Source organism: Crocodylus porosus, unplaced genomic scaffold (genome assembly GCF_001723895.1).
Source record: "Crocodylus porosus isolate Cpor-Errol unplaced genomic scaffold, CroPor_comp1, whole genome shotgun sequence".
NCBI classification, from domain to species: domain Eukaryota; kingdom Metazoa; phylum Chordata; order Crocodylia; family Crocodylidae; genus Crocodylus; species Crocodylus porosus.
In genome coordinates, this window is record NW_017728932.1 from 583,989 (window position 1) to 610,137 (window position 26,149).

Here is a 26,149-nt window from a genome sequence, read left to right on the forward strand (position 1 = left end):
GGCTAGGGCCTGGAACCAGCTTCCAGGGGAAGTGGTGCAGGCTCCTAGCCTGGGGATTTTTAAAAGGAAGTTAGATGAGCACCTTGCTGGGGTCATCTGACCCCGGTACTCTTTCCTGCCAAGGCAGGGGGTCAGACTAAATGATCTACCTAGGTCCCTTCCGACTCTAGCTACTATGAAACTATGAATTAAAGTCCAAACAAAAACAGGGAGGAAAAGGTTGATCATCATATCATACTTGTTAATTGCTGGCTCCTGTTCTTCATCATCTAGGTGTAGAGATGGTGTTTCTGCAGCCTCTGCAATTATAGGTCAACCACAGATGATGGGCCTTGAGGTGTCAGACAGGATACTTAGAAGTATCACCAAACTTGTTTTGGGGTATTTGTTTATTGATGGGGTATATTTACAGAGACATACACTGAATGGTTCAGACATTTTTAACACCTTAGAGTGACATTGGGTGCCTGTTTTCAGAAATGTGAGGATGTCGCATGCAGAACATCCTCCCTATATTCAGTGCTCCTTTTACAGGTTTCTTTTGAGATAGATATTTAGTCTTTTATTTTCTTTAGCTGCTAGGTCAATTGCAATGCATATGCAGTTTCCTTGCCTTCACTGACTCATCCTTTCTTTAAAGTGCTTTCTTAGATACACATATGTGATGAGTGCATCAGGACCCTGCCAACAATTTTAGCCACTTTTATTATTTTATGGCATGAGTCTGGTATTGGGTACTGCAAGCACTCCACTGTCTCAACGCCTAATGGGTTGCAAGCCATTAGCAAAGTTTGATTTTCTTGTGGCAGTCTTGTTACCACAATCCAGTCTTGCCCCAATCACTGTCCTTCGTTTTTATGCAACAGACACTGTCCAAGCTTTCACAGTTTTCATATGCAGCACTCCCCTCCATTGAAATGGCTGCTTAGACGCTGTGTTTCCATCATGGAGAAGGAGACGGGGTGCCCAGTAGCTGCTTTTTCAGGACAGTGCCATGTTATTAATTCCCAGAACAGTTTAAGGCCTGTGCAGGTACTTGTATTATTACATAAACCCATGCCAGAGAGTCACCTATAGGTTGTTCTTCACCCATCCAACCTCACCAGTGAGAATTCATCACTAGTGAGAATGGGCACCCAGCTTTGTCAGTCCCATCACTTTACATACCGTTAGCATTCCACCATCAGATCTGCCCCTAATTTTCTGCTTGTGTATGTAATGTGGGGATACACTGCATTTCCTTGAAAGTCTTCCTGCTGGCCAATTAGAGATCAGCTCTTAAAATGCATGGAAGTGGCTAACAGAAGCTACCAGCTCTCCAGTGAAACTAGTTCAACGTCACTTTACACTTGACTTGATATATGTGCTTCTTTCCTTTTGAATTTGGCAGATGGGAGAGGACATTCAATGGGTAATTGGTTCCTGTTTTTGCTGTTTTCCTCCTTTCTCATTGTTGCTCATAGACATTACTGTTGCCACTTTACTCTATCCTTTAAATTCAGTGTAAAATCAACCCTAGGCATCCTACAGCAGAGGAAAGATACAGGCTGGAACTAGTTTCTGTGCTGGAAAAGTGTAGATACTCTGAAAAGATGAAGGCAGAGGAAGCTAGATCATGCCAAAACATAGGATCATAGGAAAGTAGAGCTGGAAGGGAGTTGGAGAGTTTGGAAGTCCAAGGCAGGATAATCCTGACTAAAGCATCCCAGCGAAGTGTCAGTCCAGCCTGTTCTTGAAAACTTCCAGGAGTGGAGATTCCACATTTTCTCCAAGTAACCTATTCCAATGCTTGACCACCACCCTCATACTTAGAAATTTCCTCCTAGTCTCTACATTTCCTCTGCTGAAGCTTGAGGCCATTGTTCCTTGTCCTTCCCCTACAGTTATGGAGAAAAGCCCATCTCCATCATCCGTCTTTCCTCTTAAGTCTTGTCTCCCAAGTCTTGTTGCTGTGTACTGACTCGTTCTACATCCTTAGAGTGTGGGACCCAAAACTGGACACCGCCTCCAGGTGAGGCCTCACCAGTGCTAAATAGAATGGAAGCATCACTTCCCTTGATTTGCAAGTGGTACTCCTGTTAATACAGTCTAGTATGCTGTTGGCATTTTTTTGCAACAAGAGCACGCTGTTGGCTCATATTCAGGTTGTGGTCTACTGTAACCCCCAGGTCCTTCTCTCCAGTATTGCAGCCTAGCCAGTTACTTCTCAGTGTGTATTTGTGAGCACCATTATTCCATCGCAGGTGCAAGATTTTACATTTGTCTTTGCTGAATTTCATCTGATCGATTGCAGACCATTTTTCTTGTCTATCCAGGGTATTCTACATCCTAGCCCCACTCTCTGGAGTCTCTCTCATTCTATCCAACTTGGTGTCATCTGCAAATTTGCTAAACATTGTCTAAATCATTAATGAAGATATTAAGCAACACCAGACACAGGAGAAATCCCTGGAGAACCCTACTTGATACCTCATCCTGACTCGATGTTGAGCCACTGATGAGTACAATGATTAGGGTTCTACTCAATTTATGATTTCATGATTTTTGTGGAAACTGTGAAAAAAGGCAGTTTCCACAATCACTGCAGAAACTGGCATTCTCTGTGATTTTGCATGAAATGGCTGGGGAGGAAAAAAACCCTAAAAATAAAATGCTTGCTCCCCAGTGGGAGCCAGCCAACCACTGCAGCCCAGCCTCACAGCCCACCAGGGCTGGGAGAAGGGGATCCACTAGTAGGGCTATGTGAAAAGCACCATTTCACTTTGACTTGTGTTTCAACAGAACAGTGTTTCATTTGAGTTTCATTTCACAAGCACTGTTTCTTTTGGTTTCATTGAAACAGTTTTGACGTTTCACCCAGGCTATAATAAGCACGAAACTGGAGGAGGAGCAGTCTCCTCTGATCACAGGCAGATTGGGACCGGCACCCTGGGGAGGAGTCTGGCAGAGCCCCACAGCCCTCCCAGGGGTGTGGGTGGGAGGCTGCCACTGCCACCTCCCTGGAAGCTGAGCTGGTGGAGGGAGGCAGAGCACAGTCCTGGTGGTGCTGCGCTCCACTACCCCCCACCAGGCTCAGTTCAGTGGGGCTGCAAGTGACTGGGAACCAAGCCGGGTGGAGGCGAAGTGCAGTCCTCGGGCTTGCGCCCGCCTCCCCCAGGCTGGGTTCCCAGCGGCTTGCAGCCTGGTGGAGGGAGGAGGGACTCCAGGGCTGTGCTCCACCTCCCTCCACCGGGCTCAGTGCCCGGTGGTGCCCAGCCCCGTGGAACTCCTCCGGTGGCAGGAGACAGTGCAGCCCTGGCTCTGCCTGCTTCCCGTCACAGGGCTGAGCTCCGGGGGCTGGTGGCGACTATCAGAGTGCAGCGTGGCATCAGGAGGCAGGCAGAGCCAGAGCTGTGCTCCGATCGGCTCCGCCAGCCCCGGGGCATGCAGCCCAGTGGCAGGAGGTGGGGTGAGCCAGGGCTGAGCTCCCTGCTAGGCTGAGCCACATGGGGGTGTGCAGAGCCACTGGGAGCACAGCCCTGGCTCTCCCCTACCTCCCACCGCCTGGCTGGGCTGCTGCTTCGAAACTTGAAACTTTCTAAATGTTTTGTTTCAAGGCTGCTTCGAAGCCCTTTGTTTCAATTTTGCTGTTTTGAGCTTGAAATGCATTGCAACAAAACAGCCAGCGAAGTTTTGCGCAGCCCTAACCACTAGCAGAAAGGGAAGCAGCCAAGATGATGGCCACTCCCTCCTCCCTTCACCACTGGCTGAAGGCTGCTTTTTCTGCAACCCCGCCACCCTCTACCAATCAGCAGTGAGGGGTGGGCATGAAGGACAGCCCTTTCCACCAATCAGTGGCAAGGGGCCAGGCTTCATAAAGGGAAACCCTCTTGGCGAATGATGAGGAAGGGACAGGGGCTCTTGGCCAGTCAAGATGACGAGGGTGGGACTTGCTGCATCAATACCACAAAAATGGTGCCAGGCACTGCAAGTGATCCACAACTTTTATTTCCCCTCTGCATGTTTTAAGTAGACCCCTAACAATGCTCCAAGCAGTTATGTATCCACCTTTTAGTACTGTTCATAATTGCATCATCCACTAGAAGTTGGTCATTTTGATGCTGTTGTGAATAGGGTTTCCAGGACTCAACCTAGCACATATTACATCTATTTTGTAGCATTTGCTGCTTAAAGAAAAAATATAGCCTTCTGTGTCCCAATTTACTTTTTCCATACTCTCTCGAGCTAATACTTGCTCTGCTGAGAAGGCTTGTCCAAGGGACTCCTGCTCCATATCATGGCTCAGCAGCCTCCTCATTATGCATCAGTTGTATTTGATGCCATGTGATAAGAGTTGGCAGAGTGTTTGTGGGGCTTTGCATTGCTGTACTAGGTCTCATTGGCTGAGTTGAAAGAGACTGGCAGGTTTAATGGGGACTGCATCAAAACTTCTGTTTGCAGGGACATCACTATTTTGCAGCAAGTAAGTGATGGAACTTAAGGAGATATCAGAGAAGGGCTGTGGGAAACTGTCTAGGGCAGGGCTGGCCAGCCTGCAGCTTCAGAGCCACATACGGCTCTTCAGAAGTTAATACGTGTCTCCTTGAATCTTTGCACAAGCATACAACATGACATAATGGCTATCGAAGCTGGTCACCGTGTGCTTGTGCAAAGATTAAAAAAGATGCATATTAACTTCTGAAGAGCCGCATGTGGCTGTGCAGCTGCAGGTTGGCCGCCCCTGGTTTAAGGTATCAAATCCATCTATACCCCTTAGAGGTGAGAGGTAGGGATTCTTGTTCTGAAAATGAACAATAAATCTGGAGATTTTTTCACCAAAAGAAGGAACTAAGGTTGGGAAAATGGGCAGTGTGTAAATGCCTTCATAGTCCCCAACCATTTCTTTCCCTTCCCTCTCCCTTCTCCCCCAACACCATCCCATGACTGCCAGAGCTATAAAGAAGTGATTCTTTCAGTTTGGGTCCCTTGCCTCTGGCTTTTTAAGATGAACTTAGTAGGGAACAGATTAAAAAAAAAAAAAGATAAAAACATCTGGTTCAATTATGCAAAGTTATTCAGTCATTTCCATAGTACTTTACATAAGATGCTTGGTGCATGATTGAAGAGCTTTTTTCTGTTATTGGTTGAAACAACTGTTCCAGAAACCTTAGAACTATACAATGTTTGGAAATAAGACTATCATGGCGGTGCCTTTCCAGACCCTCTGTCATTCGTTCTGTTTCTCTCTTTTCCCTCCCCCCACCCTGCTCTGGACTTTACTGCCTTTCAATATAAAGTGCAGTATAAGTTCTCTGTCACCTACAGGCACAAATATAAATAGAAAAGATGTAATGGTTGCATGTGATTGCTTCACAGCAAGCCATTTGCAATGCTTAAGCATTCAGATATTTTCTCTTAACTTGCAGCTCAGATTGCAAGCCTTCGTTATAACAGGACACTGCTGCGTTAAGCTCTGTTGGAGCAGGTTGGAACCTGGCAGCCAAAAGATTAATAAACCCCATTATACAAGCTTGGCATTAATCAGAACATAGTTATGTCCTACTGCTGACTTTTGGGGCCTTTCTCTGGTCCTTATTTGACAGGGGAATTGTTCACCCTGATCTGTTGTCTCTTGAGCGAACTATGAGAAATGGTAAGTTCAGCTATTGCCCACAGAGCTCCTTGCTTTCTGCCTTGAGTGACAGTAGGTAAAGATCCTGAGGCTTATGGTTGAGAGAGACATGAAGTGGTTGCTGCAGCAATGTGGGAGGATAGAGTTCAAATGAAAGGCAGCCTGGAGGATTGTACTTCCAGACAGTAGACCCAGGTTTTGGTATGACCTTGGGAAGGGGCGCACCTGAGAGCTTCATGTAGAAAGAATCTCTTTGATCTTATGACCAGGGGATATTTTAGTGACATTTGCACTATTCTTTAGCACCTACTTCATAGTAAGCAGCATTATGACTTCAAGATGTAGGAGAGACGGAGATATACCCAAGAGATTAGGAAAATCCAGACAGCTCAAGGATTTGACAGAGCCAAGAATTTCACACAGATCAGCTGTGAGGGTCCTGCCCTTTTTTAATATATGCCCTGGTGACTTAGTGCATATGTCCTCTAAGCTGCTACAAGGCTTCCTATGTCAACTGCCTTAGAAAGGGATAAGTTAATATGCCATATTTTAACTGATTTAAAATGCAAACATGTGTTGACCCCAAGATCCATCAGAAAACAGGGCTGTGTGGGAGAGCAAGGGTGTCTCCATCTTTGCAGTACAGCAGGAGAGAATTTGAATGGGGGAGCCTTGTAGGCTCTGAGCTCACAGTCGCAATCTGTCTGTATAGGAAGGAGTATGCCTAATCTTTAGAGGTGCACCAATACCTCGGTCCCATATCAGATAGGCACCAATATAAGAAACATTTACAGTATCAGCAGTCAGCTTTTTTTGGCTGATGTGGCTGATTTAATGTTGCTGATAAATGCCCGGTGCACATGTGCAACTGCAGTGCAGCATGCAGGTGGCCAGGAGTGCAGCCCGGCAATGTGGAGAGCATCCGGGTCTGGCTGTAAGTCTGTTGCGAGGGCAGGGGCTGGGGGGGTGCAGATTGAGGCCCCCGTGGTGAGGGAGGGAGTAGGGCTGGGGCAGAGGCACATGCTGCACAGCCAGGGTGGGGCCCGGGCAGGGAACGGCTTCTGCTGCTGCACACATCCCAGGAAGACATGGGGGACGTGTGCCCCCAGATCTGCTTGGGGGGGTAAGGGCAGCCTGCCACTGTGGGCTGGGGTGGCGCCAGGTTCTTCCCAGTAGGGGTTGGGCCCAGCTGTGCTTGGGGAGGGCTATGGTGGTGCTGGGAGGGGGTAATGGGCAGCCATCCCAAAATTTACCATAGCCCTTCCCAACCTCCCACTCCCAGCACTGCCACTGCCTACCTCAAGCATAGCCCAGCCCAGCCCCTGGCTGGGAAGAACCCGGCGCAGCCGTGGCATCAGCCTGCAGCAGCAGCGTGCCTTCATCCCATGCGTAGATCTGTGGGCACATACCCCCATGCCCTCCTAGGGTGCACGCAGCAGCGGGGGCCTGCCCCCCCTCAAGGACAAGCCTCTCGCGGCTCTGTCCTGTGTCCTGCCCTGGCTGTGCAGCACCTGCCTCTGCCCCAACCCCACTCCCTCCCTCACTGCAGGGGCCTCGATCTGCCCCTTCCCCCACAACAGACTTACCAGATGGGCGTGGCTCTCCATGCTGCTGGACTGCATATTAGCAATCAGATTGGTATAGGCCAATAATGGCTCGTTAAAAATAGGCCATTGGTATCAGCCCAAAAAATCTCTATCAGTGCATCCACTGTCCATGTTTGCTGGACATGTGCCTAAACACTCTCGTATACAACAGAACCTTCCATATAATGTTCTTTGTTGCCCTGACAAGTGAGCCCTTCCTTATATTGCCACATGTTTTCCATGTGCCCCCTGTTGTCCCTGGTTGTCTTGTGTGTTTGTCCTTAGATCAATGTTCTGCATGTGACTGAGAGAGCTGTATGGCAGGAGATAGATAACATTCCTGTGGACGCAAGCTTTAAAGCTAAGATAAATCTGGAGATTTAAGATCTAAGTAGTTATTCAGTATAAGATAATAGTTTCCTCATTGCTATCAGTCATCTGGTGCTTTATAAATATTAATAGTAATGATAAATGGTTCTGTGAAAGCGCATTGTAGTAGCTGTAGTATTACTTAAGTCTGTTTTAATTGGATACTGCTGCATGATCCCAGCTTTTAGCTAGTGTAGTATGTCATAAGCTGTCCCCAACACCAAATTCTCTCTTGAAAACTCAGAAGTGTACACATCATGTTGTCTTTTAGACAAAGAATCCAAATGTGTTGGTTTTTTTTCTGGGGGGAGTTAATGGTAAGCCTAAAAAGCAGAGTGACTGAAAGGTGAGCTTCAAGGAAACGCAGGCTTCAGAAGAAGAGTTCCAGCAGGGAAACACAGAGCACAAAGGCAGGATTTGGAATTCAGGTTGTTTGAAGCAGAGCAAGTTTGGCAATATTAGCTGTTCATAATGCCAGCGAAGTAGCTTAAATGGGATAATTATTGAACCAGTGGATTATATTGTGACCTAAAGTTAAATCTATTATGAGTCAAGTTACTCCTGTGGACTCTTCTATTCCCCTGTGGGCAGAGGAGGAAAAATGCATGCTGCTGAGGTGTTATAGGTGGCAGATGAGAAGTGGATGCTTCTTTTTTTTCTCCTCCCAAGACCTTGAAATTAGTCACCCCTTAAAGGAAACGTAGCCAAGAAACATTTAAATAATTCTTTTTCTTTTCTTTTCTTTTCTTTTTTTAACTATTTATTTATTCTTTTCTGTGGTTGGTAATGGTTCCCTAGATACCCAAAACTGAAATGAGCTTCCCTGTCGCTTTATATTTTTTATCCTCTATCACAGTTTCCCTCCACCTGGTGCTTATAGAACTGGTTAAAACTGCTGATGGGCAACATGGTGGATTGAAGGGAAAAGCGCTGATGCATGAAACTCAAAGACAGTTTCACAGATTTCTTTTAAACATGAGATAGGCTCACGCGTGGCCTGTAATTTTCATGTATCAACATCCCCAACCCCCACTGCCTCTTTTAATCCCGTTGTCAGGGGGAGATCAATTAAAACTTGTTTATTAAAAGCATTACAAGGTGCTCAGCTGACTTTCCAGCTTCTCTCCAGGCCATGCTGTTAGCGTTAGAAACCCACCATTTTTTGTACTTTCACAACTTATGGTTCAACAGTCCTGCATGTGGTGAGTGAGTGAGACCCTCTGGCAGTGATGAAGTCAAATGGACTTGAAAACCCTATTCCTAGCATCTGACACTTCACTTAAACAAACTCTCTCTTTCTCTCCTCTCTCTCCTTTCTCTCTTTCAGCTTGGCAGTGACCTTGGCGGGGGCATTGGCGGAAGTCCGGCAGTAAGTGCCATTCCATTTTTTTTCCCGACAAAGAGCCCCCTCGCACATACCACATTTTTAACATAATCTTTCCCCACACACGTGGCTGCTTTAATAACCAAAAATGCTTGGGAACACAGACTGCTGTAACCACAAGGGATGGTAGGCAGGTCCTTCGGTCCCAAGCTACATTGTGTTAAGATGAATTCTTCAAGACTGGTATCTCTGGAGAGAAAGCTGTCTTCCAACTCTGCTGAACAACAGAGGGGTACTGTAATCTCTGCTGGATATCTTTTGTCTGCTGGTGGTGGTAACTAAGTCCTTTGAAGAAATGACCTCACTTGTGGAAAGGAGGCTCTCTTCTCCTGGCATGCAGATGAGCCTAGACTCCTAACTTGTATACAGGTGAACCATTTGTAACCATGGGATTAAGAATACAGAACTCCATGACCATGTGCTTCCAGGTGCATCATGACTCCCTTACTATTTCTGGATGTGGAAAGTCTTTCAGTAAGACCATGAAAATTAGCACAGGGAAAGGGAACAGAGTGGGATCCTCTTGCCCTTTTCCTAGGCCTACACAGAATTGTTCCCTTATGCCTGCTCTCTCACCAGCCTTCCTCTGTGGAGACCTTTCTGTCTGTCTGTGAGGACAGGAGGATTGTTAGTGGTGATTTCAAGTCCATCACATGGTTAAGGTGACAGCACAGATTGCAGGGTTCAGTTGCCCAGAGCCTTAGAATTCAAATACATTATTTAACACTATAGATAATTCAGCAGGGAAGCTGCAGAGTGCTTTAAAATATTCAGGTTATTTTCCAAGTTCATGCTTTATTTAATAAGCAGCATTCATTGTTGGCAATGTTAATCAGTAACCTTTCTTAACTCCTTCAGGTGGGTCAGACCTACATTCCATCGTCCGTGCCTGCCACTTTCGCCCCTTCGCCCACCCCAGCTGTGGTGAGCAGTGGACTCAATGACCTATTTGAACTCTCATCCGGTATAGGCATGGCCCCCGGTGGATATGTGGCTTCAAAATCTGTACGTAAGAGAAACCTTACTGCAGCACATCGCTTGACACTGGTAGCATAGAGTTCATGAGGTTCTTCAGCTATTCCCTTTATTGTGCCCTTTGCCAATCTGGGACTGGCTAGTTGAATTCCATTCCATTAGATAACTCCTCTTTCTCCAAGTGTGATAGCTGTTGAAGGCAAGTCTAATCAGCCAGAGATTTCAGTTTTCAACAGTTTGCCATTTTTGCCTGTAACATGATTACACTAAGGAGAGGTTTGTAGGAACTGTAATAAGTTGAGTAGCCCTTTGCCCCAAAAACAGCAGGACCACAAGACTTAATGCCCTTCAGTTAGCATTGATATTAATTGCAAAGTTTTTTTAAAAGACAGAATCTTACTTAAGGGATAAAATGAATCCACATAATTGGAGTGAGTGCTAAGTTAGGCATGATACCAAAGTACTTACCCTAACTGTGAAAGAGACGGCAAACTCACCAAGAGAAGCTGCTTTGTCTTAAGGGTTTCACACTCAATTTTGCTAACAAACCTTTGGCCAAGCTGATGTACGTGACTGGAAAATGGAAGGCATGCCAGTTAAGAACAACTGTTGGAGCTGGTGTTAGGCTTGTTCCTGCCCCAAGACACTCTGAAGTGCTTTGTTCCTTATGTAACTGGTGTGTTCACCAGTTTCCCTTTTAGAGCTTCCTAGTGCAACAAAACCTTGCACTTTTGTTAATTCCTATTATGAAGCCAGAAATTAAACAAGCTAAAATCTTCTGTAATATAAAATCCATAGGTATAAACAGCAGCTGATTGTATGCCAAGTTTTCAGCATGCTTGTGATCACTTGTGCTACACCAAGTAAAAGATCGTGCACAAGAGGTCATGGCAAATCTCAAGCTAAAAACAATATTGCCACTGAATCAATTGTACTTAAGTCCAGGATTATCCACAGGTATTTTTCAGTATAAACAAGTAATCCACCTCCTCATTTTCTTTGGTTCAGCATTTCACTGCCTCTGATAACCAGCAAGTTCCCTGAAGAAATCTGTGTTTTAATTATATTGGCCTCAGTTTAGAGTAAAGGACACTAATCTGCTGTTATATCTAAGCACTTAAATGTTACTGAACACTTCAGGGTTCCAACAAGCATTGTAAAGCAGCAGGAATAAGAGCAGCATGGTGATATCGCTCATTGGTGAGCCTCATTCTTTCAGGTTCCCACGCCCTGCCTGTCTTGTACACGTGCACGGTAGCATAGTCACTGGGTGAATTGGCTTAATTACTTTTGGCCTTTAGCCATGCAGAATCTGTATGGGATTGAATATGTTTCTACAAGTCAAACATCATTCATGCTGAAGGTCCTTTCTTGTTGCATTTCAGGTTTGGTTGCCTGCTGTGAAGGCTAAAGGACTGGAGATCTCTGGTACATTCAGTCACAGGCAGGGACATATCTACATGGAGATGAACTTCACCAATAAGGCTTTGCAGCACATGACTGACTTTGCCATTCAGTTTAATAAGAACAGGTAAGGAACCCACATGCCAAGCCTGTGTCATAGGAAAGTAGCATGCTCATGGGTTAACTGTGTCAATTTCCTTTTGCTGGCTGAACAGAAGGTGAAGTTATCAAAAATAAAGGCAAAAATATATGTTAATTCCACTGAATATTCCCAGGCTGTCAGTGACACAGTGAAAAAAATAATATCAGTGTTTTGTCATTTAAACTCTTGTTGTCCTTAGTTACCTGCTAACTATGGGTGTAAAGCATCAGTGCAGTGAGGTTAAAAGCATACTGCAGATCCTTCCAAAGGTTTTTCCCTCCTCCACTTCCTCTCCAATGAGAGGGAGGATTGTGGGGTTACATCTGGTGGGGGAAATGCTAGAAGCAAGTTGTGATGAACTTCATATGAGCTCTGAGTGGGATTTTAAAGCCTTTAACATTGTCCTATTTTTTTTCTATTGAAGTGTACAGTAGAACTTCCAGTGACTTCAGTGGTAGCTGTTAAACTGCGTCTGAGGGCCTTTGACAGTTCCACTCTATATGTCTAGTTTTAATAACTTTGGTAACTTCCCACTATATGTCTAGTTTTAATAACTTTGGTAACTTTCCTGTTCATCTTTGACTGTCTTAAGGGAGTCTGTGCAGTGGGCTATAAGGTAAACAATGCACTTTTTAATAGAAAGCCGACCAGTTGTGGCCATTTGATCCCAACTTTTTGATTGCTATTGGTACATTCTTCAAGGTAAATTGATAAGGAACTACTCTAAAGAACCAAACAGGCCTTAATGTAGATGTCCTGAGAAAGGAAGGTTTAATATGATGTGATGAAGAATTCAGGCAATGTATGTATGAGCTACAACAGAAAATTGATCCATATGTAGTGTTTTTAATGTAGTCTGATCTCTACAGTCTTCTCTGCCCCAGTGAGGCAGCACATAGATGATCCACTCAGTCTCCTAGCTCTGAAGTTGCAGCTGCTTCTGTATAATCCTCTGAATGTTTTAAATAGCTCCTAAACTTGTAGGACTGGAAAGCATTTTATGGCTAGTAAAACCTTAACCAAAGATAACTGCCTGCCTACTTAGCTGAGTCAGCCAATACTGCAGCCCTTAGTGAGTAGCTGAAGGACTTCATTAGCAAGTTGGAGTGCAGCATCCCAACAAGAGTTAAACTGCCTGGAAAAACAGGGTTTTTTCTGATAAAGTATTTGTCAATGAACAAATCACAAGGCAAAATAGCTCAGGGCAAGCACTTTACCAGCAGCGGTTGGGGAAATTATTTTGCCAGAAAGAGTTGCCACTTGCAGTGGAGAAGGCTGAGAGCATACAGACACTATTCACAAACCAGCCCTAACAAAAAGATATGACCAAGCTGCAAAATCGCCTTTGTTCTTCTTCATCCCTATACCTGCTTCAGCTTGAGGTGGAAGGGTTGCCATAGCTAATACTGCACAATATCTGGGGGGAGCACCATGACCTCAAGTTGGCTAGTGTACACAGGGCCTTTCATTTCTGTCAAGCTGCAGCTCTCTTTTTTCTGTAGTCACAGTGTTGACCTTAGAAAATTATACTTGCTTGGGACATACAATATTTACTTATCCAAATTATCAAAAATTTTACCTGGCTGGACTCATTTGAGTCCAGTCTTTTTCTCCCACCCAGGCGGGGGGTCGGGCTTGAAAATCTACAAGGTCCCTTCCGACCCTACTTCTATGATTCTATGAAAATGTGATCAAGCCTGAATGCATTTTCTTTCTTTCTAAATTCCTGTACTTTTGCAAAGCTATAATCAACAGGTTTTATTCCATGTGTTTGCCTGACTTGAATATATTACGTTAGAGTTTTTCACTGTAAGAAGCCCTATTTTACCTTTGGGATTATATTCCAAAGCATGTATAGTATGTGTAATATAATTTGCAGTGCATGGTAATCAACCCATATGGCTTTTGCACAGATTAGCTCATATGATTTACACTACACATGGACCATCTGAATCATACAATAGTTTGGCTTCCTTATAGTTTTTGAGCAGGTGGCAGTTGTTCTTGATGATCTTGTCCTCTACCTCCTGTGACAGTCCCAGGAAGACTTCTTTTCTGTCTCAGCTGGCACTGTCCCTTTGGAAGATTTTCATCCACCCAGGCCATCTATTCCTTTTTCAATCCTCCTAAAGTACCTGTCATGCCTTTACTGCTCTTCACTATGCTGTGCCTGACTCATTCTGCTCAGACCTGACAACGCACAGTTTGCATTGGAAAGCTTGTCTAACTCTCTCCCAACTACATAGTTTTTCCAATAAAAGATATCACTGTAAGAAATCCTTCCCCTCCCCACCGCCATTTACATTCAGATTTTGGAACAAACATAGTTAATAGCCCTGGAGCCTAGTATAATTTGATGGCTTAGGGCATTAGAGGTCAGCAGGAACTCGGCCCGTCCAGTAAGATGAATCAGGTGAACCAAGGTGAGGGATGGGTTTCAAGGACAGCTCACCAAAATGGCAGGGCCTCAGAGCACATTGCCAGATAGCTCCTGTATAGAATCTGGTTATCTGTTGAGGAAGCCCATGGACTGAGGGAGTGAGGGCTGGCTGAATGAGCCCCAGTGAAAGCTGCTCTTCCCATTCGTTCTGTAGTTGTAAACGGCTCCCGTTTCCTCTTCATTCCCAGTTATCCTAACCCCTTCAACTTTTTCTTACTTCGCTTGTCTTCCTGTCGCTGCTTCCTGCCCCACTTGGCTTATGGGGGTGAGATGCATAGGAATCGCCTTTCCTTGCAAATGTGGCAGTTTCTCCATAGCAGTGGTTATAAGGCCAATGAAGGGGAAGGTTTCCTTTCCTCACGATACTAATTTGTACCCATTGCAGTCCAGGGTGTTTGTTCACCCCCTAAATCAATGCAGTAAGAACTCCCAGCATTTTTAGTGCACTCATTCCAACAGTATCTGTTCCCTGGCCAGTGATGTGCAGCCCACATGCCCATAAAGGCTTTGTTACCAGGGCTTGTTACATAGCATGAAGGTCAGGTAGGTGGGGAAAATGAGTCTAGGGATGGGGCACTCTTTACTGAAAATAACCTGCCTTCAGGTCTAAAGATCTTAAATTTAGAGAACCTAGTAGAAGGTGCCTTAGCTGGGCTCAGCTGCTGGGACAAGTAGGTGTAGGGAGACAAAATGACTAAGGAAAACAGTGTCCAAAGCACCTAGGGTTTTTGGATCTAAGCTGGGGGAGCCAAGCCATGGTTCATGATCCTCATGTCATTCCTGGGCTGTTTGGAAGTGGCTAATGTTAGAGAGAAGTAGTTAACTAAAAACATTCTTTCTCTCTTGCTGGTTATTATTTTCTATTTTTGATTTTCTTAAATTCTTGCTGATTTATTTAAATTATTATTTGAGTAGGGCCAGGGCTTGCAAATCTTTTGATTATGGGGTATGCACGCTTTCAAAATTTTGTTTTCTGCAACTCTTGGTTTTAGTCTGTGGCTAGAAGGCTTAGAAAGTTTGGCCACTCTGGTGCCAGCTCACACCTTGACTTGTACTTGAAGGAAAGCCAGTGCAGAGTATGTGTTCTGTATAAACCACACATCTAAGTAGAAAGCATATGTTGTTAAATATCTTAGGTTGAATAGGTGAGTATAAATCCCATCCACCTTTATGGGACATGTTTCCCCAGCTTGAGGAGTAAAGAATAAAGCAGAGACCCAACATCAAACCCATCTACTGTCATGGAGAACCAGCCATCCAACAGTATGGAGGGCCTGCCTTGCTTAATAGCACTGCTGGTGCAAACTGATTTCCTCCTTGGCTAGCTATTTCTCTATGCCTTGTACTCACTCCACTTCCCTCCTTCGTTTGCTCCCGGCACTAACACCTTTGATCTATGGCCCAGAGCATCCTCTTCATCTGTTTCTGTCATGAAAGTGAAGAGCGTCTGTCCAGGGGCCAGAACCTTCTTTCCCACTACTCTAACTTCATGTGCTAGTAAACTGCTGCTTTCTGGGCAGGCGGCTGCTCAACAAATAAATCAGCTTCATGTGAGAGAAAGAAAGAGCGCAGAAGCGTTGCCAGCAGGTAATCCAGACAAAGTAGGCACCTTATCAGAAAGACTGACCAGAATCTCTTTGTCTTAAATGATCTATTCCAGTGCAAATTGTCAAAAATTTCCCTTTCCACTAAGCAGCAGCAAGATAAGCCCAGAAATAGCACCAAGCTAGGCCAGCCTGCATCACAGAAAGGGAAGGAGAGAGCCTTTGTGATGGCAGGCCTGTGTCCCTTCCCTCTACACAGGTCACATAGGGTGCTTTTCAGAAATACACTGATGTGAACATCTTCTGGCTTTCTGTTAACCAGCTTTGGAGTCATCCCCAGCACCCCGCTAGCCATTCATACGCCTCTGATGCCAAACCAGAGTATTGACATCTCCCTTCCTCTCAACACTTTGGGACCAGTCATGAAAATGGAGCCTCTCAACAATCTCCAGGTAAGAGGACATCTGAAAGACCCAGGAAAGTTGTGGGGGGCGAGAGATCAGTCACAGGTCAATTGCTTAATTCCTCTGATCTGTAGTAGATGTTACACCTGCTTGGGGAGTAAGGATAATGACCCCAAGTGTACTAGGGAAACTGAGCATTGGCTTTCCAGGGGTGTGGAGCTGACTGCTGGCTATGAGTCTGTTAGGAGCAGAGGTGTGGGCACTGTTTTTTTTTTGTAGCAGGCACTGATAGGTAAGTCTTCAATAACCTGTTTTTTTAACCTCCTTTTCATCCCAAAAAATCCTTGAGTATTTTGCAACCTAAACTAACAGTGAGGCATTCCCTTCCACCATTGTGAATGCAGTGACCTCTGGAGTGGAGTGAAGCACCTGGCCAGGGTGCACAGACATGGCAAAAGGTGTAGAGCAAGAGGTGAAGGAGGATTCTTGGTTTAATTGGAACAAGAAAGTGGTTGCCAAGCATGGGCTTTGCTGCAATACTCAATCATTCTTGAGGCCCCAGTGTAATCCCTAATCCAAAGCTTTACATAGCCTTATGATTGTATGGGGTTCATTGTTGGAATCTTCGCAACAACCCAGACTGTAGCTGTGGCAAAACACACACCATGTTGCATATTGTCAATGACTGCCCACTGACTTAAGTTCAGCAGTCGACTACAGGAACTGTACATGGCCATTGAGGATGCTATCACATGGCTCAATGTTTATGCACACACTGGCTAACTATGGGGCTCAGGAACTTCCACTGTCCTATGGCTAGTTTAAAACTACCCCATCTCCCCAACATAATTATGGCAGGAAGGTATAATCTGTTTAACCTCTACATCCAATTCAAACTATGAGAACATCTACTCTCTCCTGTATCTGAGAGTCATGACCTCTGAAGTGACTGATTATGGATAAATGATGATGGTCTTAGAAGAACAAATGAGGGAGTTGGTCCACAAAATACAGGGTTCCACAACATCCAGGCATACCTAGTGGTGGTAATATATAGTGCTGAAAAGTCACTGATGCAGCAGAAACAAGGACAGCTATAAATAAGGCAAGTTGGGCTTATGACAACTACTCCTTTACCTGGAAAATTTTGCCTCTCCCATCTGTGTGTGCTTTCTGAGGGAGTTAAAAATAATGACCCCCTTGTGTCTTGTCACTATTTCCAATAAAAAACCTGCCCTTTTTTGTTCTACATTTATAGGCATTCCAGAGTGTAAGGCATGGGGAATGGGCAGGCTTGCTAAATAGTGCTGGCCTCAAATACAAAAGAAGTATCCCCATGTTGAGTTCTAATACAGAGTAGGAGGTGGCACGAAGTTGGTCAGACTAAAGGAACCTGCAGGAAAGGTGGCTGCTGCTGAACTGATTAAATATTTATCCAGCACTGTCAACATACACAGTGCCTTACAAAGACTGTTGGTTTATTCCCTGTCAGAAAGAGTTTAGTCAAAGACTACAGGACTAGTTCTAGGAAGGGAAGATAGTAGTGTAATGCTGCCTTAATGATGTTGTTTTGTGGATTTCAGTTATCAGGCCTTTACAGTTGTGACTGCATTTGCCTTTAAAGGGGGATCTCGTATCTCACCAAGCAGTGCCAGGGGAAACCAGGAAATCCAGTGAATGCTTTGGAGTATTTTACATTTCCCTTAAGTTAAGAGAACCAGACATAGAGATGCTGAGGACATTGGCACTACTAAATTTAACTGTTAGCATGCATGATAATGGCCAGGCAGCTTCATCTCTTATATGAAAAGTAGTTCCACTCCGTCACTGGAGTCCTGCAGTTGCTCTCTGGGTACATAGTCGAATGATGGTGTGATTGTAGGATGTTCTAGTAATATTTGTACTCAGTTAATATGCAGAAAATAAGAGCAGTGATGGTGTGGCAGCATGGGTTTCAGCATGAGTTCACAACCAGAATTTTCATTCAGGGTCCCTGCAGATTTTGTACCCTGCCCAGTACATGGGACAGCTTGTGCTTCATTCAGCATCTTCGCTGCTGCTGCTACTTGTGGTAACTAGATTAAGCTATTGATGGTATGTTAGCAGATGCTACAGTCATCTTCACCTGTGTAAACCTATACAGGGAGTAACTGCAGACTATACCTATACCTCCTGTTTCCTGGAATTTGGATAGCTTAGTTAACCCCCTTGTGCGTAATTTGTTACACACACATCTCTGTATCTTCGTTGTAGAGACTTGTGGTATCCAGAGATGCAGGTAAATAATTCTTCAGTCTATTTTAACCACTATCTAGGGGTGAGTGAGAAAAAGGTCTTGAATATGCAGCCTATAAGTTTTCTCTTCTCTGGTATCGAGACAGGATGAGGCATTTCCCATTTAGAGGCAGTTCTCCTTTTCTCCTGTGGTTTTTTTAAATGCTTAAATTGTAACTTTCATTTGCCTGAACAACTGTTTTCCCTTGACTGTTTCATTCTGAGGCTTATGACTTATTAATAAGTCTATGGGCAAATAGCTAGAAATAGCTTCACTGCTTAGTTCCAGAGGCTCCAAATTGTCACCATGTCGGGAGCTGGTGCAGTAACTGCTTAGGCAATGAGCAGTCCCGGATCTCTGAGCCTCTTGGCAAAGTTACAAGCTCAGAGCACGTGGACAGTGAATGAGCTATGTGTTCTGTCATCCCTATGGGGGCTTTTTCTGTTTTGAGAGAGTTTTGATGGTTTATGTGGTGTCTACTTCATAGTGACATAGTTGCAGGCTCCTGCAGAAAAACTGTGCATGTCAAGGTGGTTATCATATCAGATTGGGTTAACTGCTGGGTTACTGCCACTTCGTATGGTCACAATTCAGACATCCCTATAACTTAAATTCTAAATCTCTCTTTTTGGTATTAGAAACAAGAAACTGTCCGACAAGACTCAATAAGACATCTGGAAGCTGCTGCTTCCCTTGATCAGAGAGGATCTGAGATATTTGGGTTACCGTTAAATCTTCAAAGCATCAGAACACAGGGTTTTGGTTTTGGTTGTCTTTTTCCTAGCAGGATTTGTTTTCCTACAAGAGCAAAACAAATAGAAAACACATGCGGAAACCTCCAGTTGCCCTATATGGAAATAAGCAGAGTATTTGTTAGTGCCAACCTGCTTGCTAGATTGCTAGCTAAGTCATTGTCTCAGAAGTTGGCTGTCCTCTTACAATCGGGAAAGCTGCCATATGGAGTAATAGTATCTCTTCTGAGAGTTGAGTCACGATAGCTGATGCCAATTAAGAATACAACCATTATTGTGCAGATAGGAGTGGCTTTGATGGAGATCTGTCATTGTCCTGATAGTATTAAGCACTGGAATTGTATGTTGCGTTTTCACACAAAAATAATTACTGCTAAAGTACTAAAATCACTGTAAGTGGCTTGTAACAAAATATAAGGTTGTTTTGTCTTTCTCTATCCCCGTGTACATTGGAGAAATTAAAATGCTCAGTGTGGTTCATGAGGGGACTTTCTGCTCATGGAATTGCTGTTGGGAACTAGAGAGAGGGTATGTTTGAATGTGAGGACCTTACATTCAGATTTTATCCTAGACTTTTGTTTTATGACCAGAAAAATAAGTCCTCATGTAAACAAACTGATCTCTCGACTTTCTGGGCATGTTAATTAGAAACTTCAAAGGCCAAGAGTAGTTCATTCTCTAGGCAGCAGTTTCAGAAGTAATAATTTTAAGTTATTCATGTTGTAACTTCAGTGAAATAATGTAGTTCTTCACCAGTGCAGTTGAGTTAATTCTTGCCACTTTCCCAATCAAAGAGAGCAATTAAAACATTTGACAAGTTAATAAAAATCTGCTAAATTGAAGGACTGAATCTTCTTTGACAGGTCTTCTTGCACAAAATCACAGCAGTGATAGTAGACTAGGCTGTATTTGCCAGCAGTCCTGCAGTGTGTGTGTGTGTGTGTGCGCGATAATGGAGAGCAGACTCCTTCCCTGCCCATTTCCAAACTGGTGTTGAGAAATGGTTGTGACCAACTGATACATGCAATCAGCCAAGTTCAATGCCTGTTGTAGTGTGGTGGTTTGACCCTTAATCAGAGGATGAGGCTGTCCCGCAATTTAGAATTAAACAGACTGCAGAGCCTATTCTGGTATTTCTCATTTGTACTTTTATTACATCATACAAATAGGAAGCTGCTTTTGGAGTGCACCCTTTTAAGCCTGTTGCCAAACGAAGTCTTTCTGACTCATTTGTTCTTGTCCTATTTACACTGGCTGTAGCTGCTTAGGAGCATTTTGAAAATGTTTTGTCACTTTGCATGGCTTACCTGGCCTTTGACTTGAACTCAACTTGCACAAAGCTGGCTTTTCCTAGGGTGTAGGTATAAATAATACCAGGGTCTTGCCTAAATATGTGACTTTTAGAAGAGTGGTAGCCTTGGCTTGGCTGTACATCTTCTCCCCCTGCCCCCACCCTTTTAAGAAGTGGGTCATGGGTGACTGATGTCGCCTTAGTCAGTGACCGGGGGGAGTCCCCTGTGGCCAACTGCTGCAGCCGCTTCTGGGAGCGCTATGGCTGTCCCACTCCCCAGCTGGCACTTGCAGTGGGGACACAGGCACTCCAGCCTGTGCCACAGCCCCCCCCACCCCCAAAGCAGTGAGCATGGCGTGTCAGGGGGTGCATATGCATCCACTATGCATTGCCACCAAAGTGGGTGATACTTACCCAGAGATTTATAGAAGGTGTCAGTTGCTGGAGACCACAGACATTTCTGAAACTCTCTAGCCTAGTATGTACTGGGTCTCACTTACTACTGCTTGTGATTGTTTGTCCAGACAGTAACCACTTGCACTAGTTGACTTAATTGAAAACAAGCTAGAGAGGCTTGCAGTGCCTTTAATGTACCTGCTCAAGCCTGGAGTACTGACATTCTCCCGAGGTAAACACTTTAAATTGACAATCAATGCATTCCCTTCCTTAGCATTACTTCCTATCAATCACAAGTGCTTGTTCATTGCTGCTACTGAGCTAGCAGCTGAAATGAGTCCAACTTAAGTATTTCAGAATGCCCTTAATGTTGTTATGAATGGGCTGGTATAGTTATTGTGCTAATTGCTTCATTTTGTCATAGAAAGTGATATTGGTAAAGAGGAATTTTTACAGGCTGCTGAAGTGCGGAATGTGCGCTGAAAATTGTGATCAAACCTTCTTCCTCCAGCGGTTGGGGGAAGATGCATTTTCCTACTTGAAGAAGGATACCACTGTTGTGGGATGTGGGAATGGGACCAAACTATCCTAGCTTTGCCACTGACTTCCTGTACACTCATGGGCTAGTTACATATTTCTTTCCTTTCTTTGGCTCTCTGCTCATAATCTGGAGATAATGATACTACTGTATCAGTTAAGATACACTCATTAATATGCAGGCAGGTCAGGCACAGTGGTGATGGAGAGACTCAGTGTCTCAGTAGAGGAAGTAATTGGGAAGGCACTGGGTGGTTGTGTAAGGAATAAAGGTTTAAAGACTTTGCCTTAACCAGTAGATTTGGCCCTTGGAGGTTAAATGGAAAAAGCAAATATTGAATCTCTAGTTGATTCAATATGTCACCCTAGCCACCCTGTGGCATTAACCTTTCTCTAAGGCAGAGGTTCTTAACCTGGGGTCCACGGACCCCCAAGGGGTCTGTGGATAGATTTCAGGGGGTCCGTGAACTTGGATGGGAAAAAAATTACATCTTTATTTTCACTAACCTCTATGTGTTTTATTTTATGCATTTAAAAACATTATTCTGAGAAGGGGTCCATAGGCTTCACCAGACTGCCAAAGGGGTCCATGGCACAAAAAAGGTTAAGAACCCCTGCTGTAACGGGATACATTAGCCCTCCTGGAAAGAAGTTCATGAGATTAGGGGGCATGATAGGACAAGGACACAGAAGAAATTCTGGACAGGGAGCTGTAATCTTGTCACATTTCACAAACAGCATTGCTGAACCTGCTGGGGCACTTAGTTGAGATGAAGGCAATGTTGGCAGTTGAATAGGGGTCCTGTTCAGACAACTTTGAGTAACTGTAGTCTTCATGCCTGAAGTGTTCCCCCTGTGGTTTCAGCTCAGTAGCATCTCCTTTCTCCTCCCCTGAATAGCTCTTTAATGCTGTGAAGTGTTAAACAGATATCACACTCCACCCCACAGTTGGCTGGCTTTTGATGGCAAATTATACTATTCTTGTGACAGTCACAGTTTACCAAAAAATGTCTATTTTGAGAGAGAACTGCCAGGACCTTACAGTAGAGGCATTCAGCTGTCCCAGTGGGTCTGCTTGGGGGCAGTCATGCTTTGTTGGTGCTGGTATTCCAATCTTCTAATGCTTTAGTATCGGTTTGTGCAGCATCTCCAGCCCCACTTGATACACCTTCACTCAGCATTTATGGAGGGGAAACTGAGGCAATGAGCAGTATGGTGACATGGAATGAGTAAAGAAGAGCCAACAGCATTTGGGAACATAGACCCAGGTCACCCAGGGTTTAACTACAACCTCCAGCCATGCTGGGTCCAACAGCTAAGAAGTGCTCCATCTCCAGAGAGTTTGATAGCTAATAGGGTATCACTCATTTTGTTTTCAAGCCGCGTGCTGCTTCCAGGTGACAGCCTTATTCCATGCATAGAAATCGTATCTGTTTAATCCAAGTTTCATTGCTTTTGAAAACCCTAGAGGGGAAGGAGTCCTAGTACAGTGAGGAGGGGTAGAAACCATCCTGAAAACCTCCATGATGTGCATACCCAAAGCACAGCCTGGAATACAGAGCCAGGTTCCTAGCCCAGCTGCGGAAAGCTGTTGGTTTGCAAGACTTGTCCTTACCAGCATGTGATGCAGAATATTAAATAAACTAAAAATATGCTTTTGAAGTTTCAGTATAGCCAGGCACACATGAGAACCTAACCCTCCCCCCAGTAACTTACCGTTCCCTGACTGTTGACGTAAATCGCACGCCAGGAGATGACAGATGCAGCTAAGGGCATATCGTCCAGCCTTGGCTCTCTGCACACATGAGCCTGCTGCCTGAGCTCAGGTTTTGTGTCTTTAGGTAGAGTATCAGGCTAGCAGTGGCTGTCAAGTGCCTGTAGGATTCCAAGACCCCTACCTGTCAAACAAAATGACCCCCCCCCCCCAAAAAAAAAAAAAAAAAAGAGTCCTCACTTGCGGTTTCTGACAACCAGAGCAGTAGGCTTTGCCACAGAATAAACCATGACCTTGTGCCAGCAGAGGTGAACTATTCTGTATAAGAAAGATCTCATTGTAATTGTATGGTTATACCATGCCCCACTGCAAAACTAAATCTAAAATTAATTTTCAATGCAGCCTAGGTACTTCCACCTTCAGAATCAGTAGGTTGTGTAATAAGAGCTGTAGGAAAGGACATTCTAGGGCATATGAATATGTGCTTTCGACCTTAGTTCTTGTTCTAGTGTGGTTTGGGTTTGCTTTGTTTTAAATCAGTAGATGTCTAAGAAAATAGCTGCCTGCTGTGCATGTTGCTTATCCCTTCCTAGAGTACCAGTTGCCAGCTATCAAATGGTTTAGCTGTAGCAAGACACCAACTTAGCAGAGCAAGCAAATGTGGCAGAGTGCTACCTCCAGAGGTGTGCATCTCTCCCTAATTTTTCCTCAAGAGTGCCAAAGGGCTGCATTTAAACAAGATGCAAGTGTTTGGTGCAGGATTTAGCAGGGTGAGACCTTTTAATTTTTGGAACAGCACAAGAAAATCCAGCTGAGCAAATTTTGGTGTCTTTGTTTTTGCAAAAACTTTTCTGGTCTTGTGTTTGATGGGTTTTAAAAAGAAGTAAGTTTTTCTTCCCTCAACCAAGGTAACAGATGGAAAACCAACTTTAAAGCAGGATAATGCTAGTCTGGCTCACTCTTAAAAGACGTTGAAGCAGAAAGTGTCAGAATGTCCATAATTACAACCTGCACACAGGAACCCTTCTCTGAAGGGTGAACCATATCCAGATCACTAAGAATGGCACACTTCTGTGCATAGAACTAGAGGATCTATTGACGATGAATGGATATTTGCATCAAACAAAAGTGCCTTTAGATAAAGTTTTGGGGAGATAGTTGAGCAGTGCAGGGCACAAAGGATTTTGACATTAGTTGATGAATTTTCCTTCAGTTTCCAGTATCAACCACCCTTTGAAAGGAGCCAGAATGATCAGGGATAAACTTTTGCTAAAAATAGTTGAGAGCTTTTCACAATGTTCCTCTTTGGGAATAGCATCAGCTCCTTAAGATACCTGCAGGCAACGCAGACAGCCATTTTAAATCATTCAAATGGCACAAGTAATTTATCAGATTCTATTGATTTCTATAATACAATTATGGCTTAAACCAATAAAAGATAAATAGTCTCCACGTCAACTCCATTTCGAGTTGAAAGAGCATAGAACAGTGTGTTGTAGTAGATAATAGATGCTACGGGGGTGGACGTGGGCATCAAGGAAGACATAGTAGCACTAGTTACTGTATTTTCTTGCATATAGCCTGCACACTGATATAACCTGCAACAGTGTATAACCCATGGAAAACTGTATTGTCAGAAAATGGTCCATGTATAAACTGCACCCATGTATTCCCCATACCTAATAGTGTCAGTGCCGGGGACGATTTTAAGCCTATTAAGCCTGAGAGTGCTGGCCCTGGCTACGGGTGCTCGCTGCCAAAGTGCGGGGATCGGGCTCTTACTGCCCGCCTGGAGCCACCCCCCGAGATATGGCCGCAAGTGCGGCTGCCCTGTTGGATCTCAGGCACCGGGCGGCCCCTGCCAGGCCCTGCTGCATGGTGGCGGAGGAGCACAGTTGCACACGGGGCTCCCGCATGTGGTGGGAGGGAGGCAGCACAGGCTCTGCTGCTGGAGCTGGATAAAAGTGGTGCTAATTGCTGCAGGGGAGGGGAAGGGGTGAGGAGCTGCAAGTGGGCAGGGGAGAATGCCGGGGCTCACCGCCGCCAGGGCTCGCCGCCACCGTGACATCAGCCCACAGCCAAGGACGGACAGGCACAGCGCAGTTTTAATTTTCATTAAAGACTGTTCTAAAGACTCTGCATAGCCCACATTCTTGTATAGCCGGCAGCCATCTGTCATGTTTGTAAAAATTATATAGCCTGCAGAGTATATGCGTGAAAATACAGTAATTGTCATTTAAACAGCAAAGGGTGGGTGAACTGGGCCATTGGCCCTAGAAACACGTATTAGGCACCTAAGTGCAATCCTATTCCACCCTACTAGAATCTGTTAAAACCAGTTGATGCAAAACATAGGCACTGAGTATGTAGGGGCCCAAGGGCCCTGGCCCCCCTGCGAAGAGGGCTGTCAGGGCCCAAACCAGAGGAAAATTATGTAATATTGCAATATTATTTTATGGTGTAATAAATAGATTCAGTTACATTGAGCACACTAGATGTAAAGTGACATGCTCAGAAATGATGACTGAGGCCTGAGCTATTACCAGGGATCCAGGTTTTCCACTCACTGGAAAAATGCAGATTTTTTCCTTTAACAGAGAAAAAAGGTGGAACCAGCAGGTTTCCTGCTAGGGGATGCTTGGGGCTGGTGGGGAGGGAGATTGGAAGCAAGGTCACCAAGTACATGTGCATGTCCATGCACATGCACACCTGGCAGCCAAGCAGTGGTGGAGAGCAGCTTCCTCCAGGTAAGTCTGTGGGGTTGGAGGGCACAAGCAGTCCATTGGGCCAGTGACAGGGGAGCACAGGTAGTGCACTGGGGGGAGAGCAGGTGAGCATAGGTGAAACAGTAGAGAGGGCGGGGGGGGAGGTAGGGATGTACCCCCTGTGATTTCTGCGCCCACGGTGGGGTTTGGGGCAGCAACTGGGTGGACCAGCACCTGGCAGGAGCCACCTCCATGGCCTAGCAGGCGAGACCTGGTGCAGGAGGGAGTGCTGTATCACTGTGGCTCCCCAGGCTCGAGACACAGCAGTAGTGGAGGTGCAGAGTTGTTTCTCTGCTGCTGCCGGGCAGGGAGGGGATGCTTCACCTTGGCTGCCATGGTGGTGCAGTGCTCCCTTCCACACACCGATTCCCACCTGCTGGGCTATAGAGGTGCCTGAAGCTGGTCCAGCCCTGCTGCAGCCCTCTGTCCCATCGTGTCCCCCCCAAGCATCACCTGTGTCCACAGCCCCCCTTTCTCTGCACATCCACCCTGTTCCCCCCACACTGGAGGGCTGGGGGCACATGTCCATCATCTTAGGCTTCCCCCCAGCAAAAATAAAA

At 45.0% G+C, this 26,149-nt stretch overlaps 1 protein-coding gene across 5 annotated transcripts in view; it reads left to right on the forward strand.

Moving 5' to 3' along the window:
* Nucleotides 1-26,149, forward strand: part of AP2B1 (adaptor related protein complex 2 beta 1 subunit) — a 137,768-nt gene that overhangs the window by 82,793 nt on the left and 28,826 nt on the right. For 4 of the 5 annotated variants that reach the window (XM_019545364.1, XM_019545362.1, XM_019545365.1 and 1 more), the window contains 4 exons: nucleotides 8,894-8,935; nucleotides 9,809-9,955; nucleotides 11,311-11,456; nucleotides 15,778-15,907. In XM_019545364.1, coding sequence (XP_019400909.1) covers nucleotides 8,894-8,935; nucleotides 9,809-9,955; nucleotides 11,311-11,456; nucleotides 15,778-15,907 — 465 coding nt within the window. The remainder of the gene's footprint in view (nucleotides 1-8,893; nucleotides 8,936-9,808; nucleotides 9,956-11,310; nucleotides 11,457-15,777; nucleotides 15,908-26,149) is intronic. The other variant, XM_019545366.1, reaches the window with a different exon arrangement.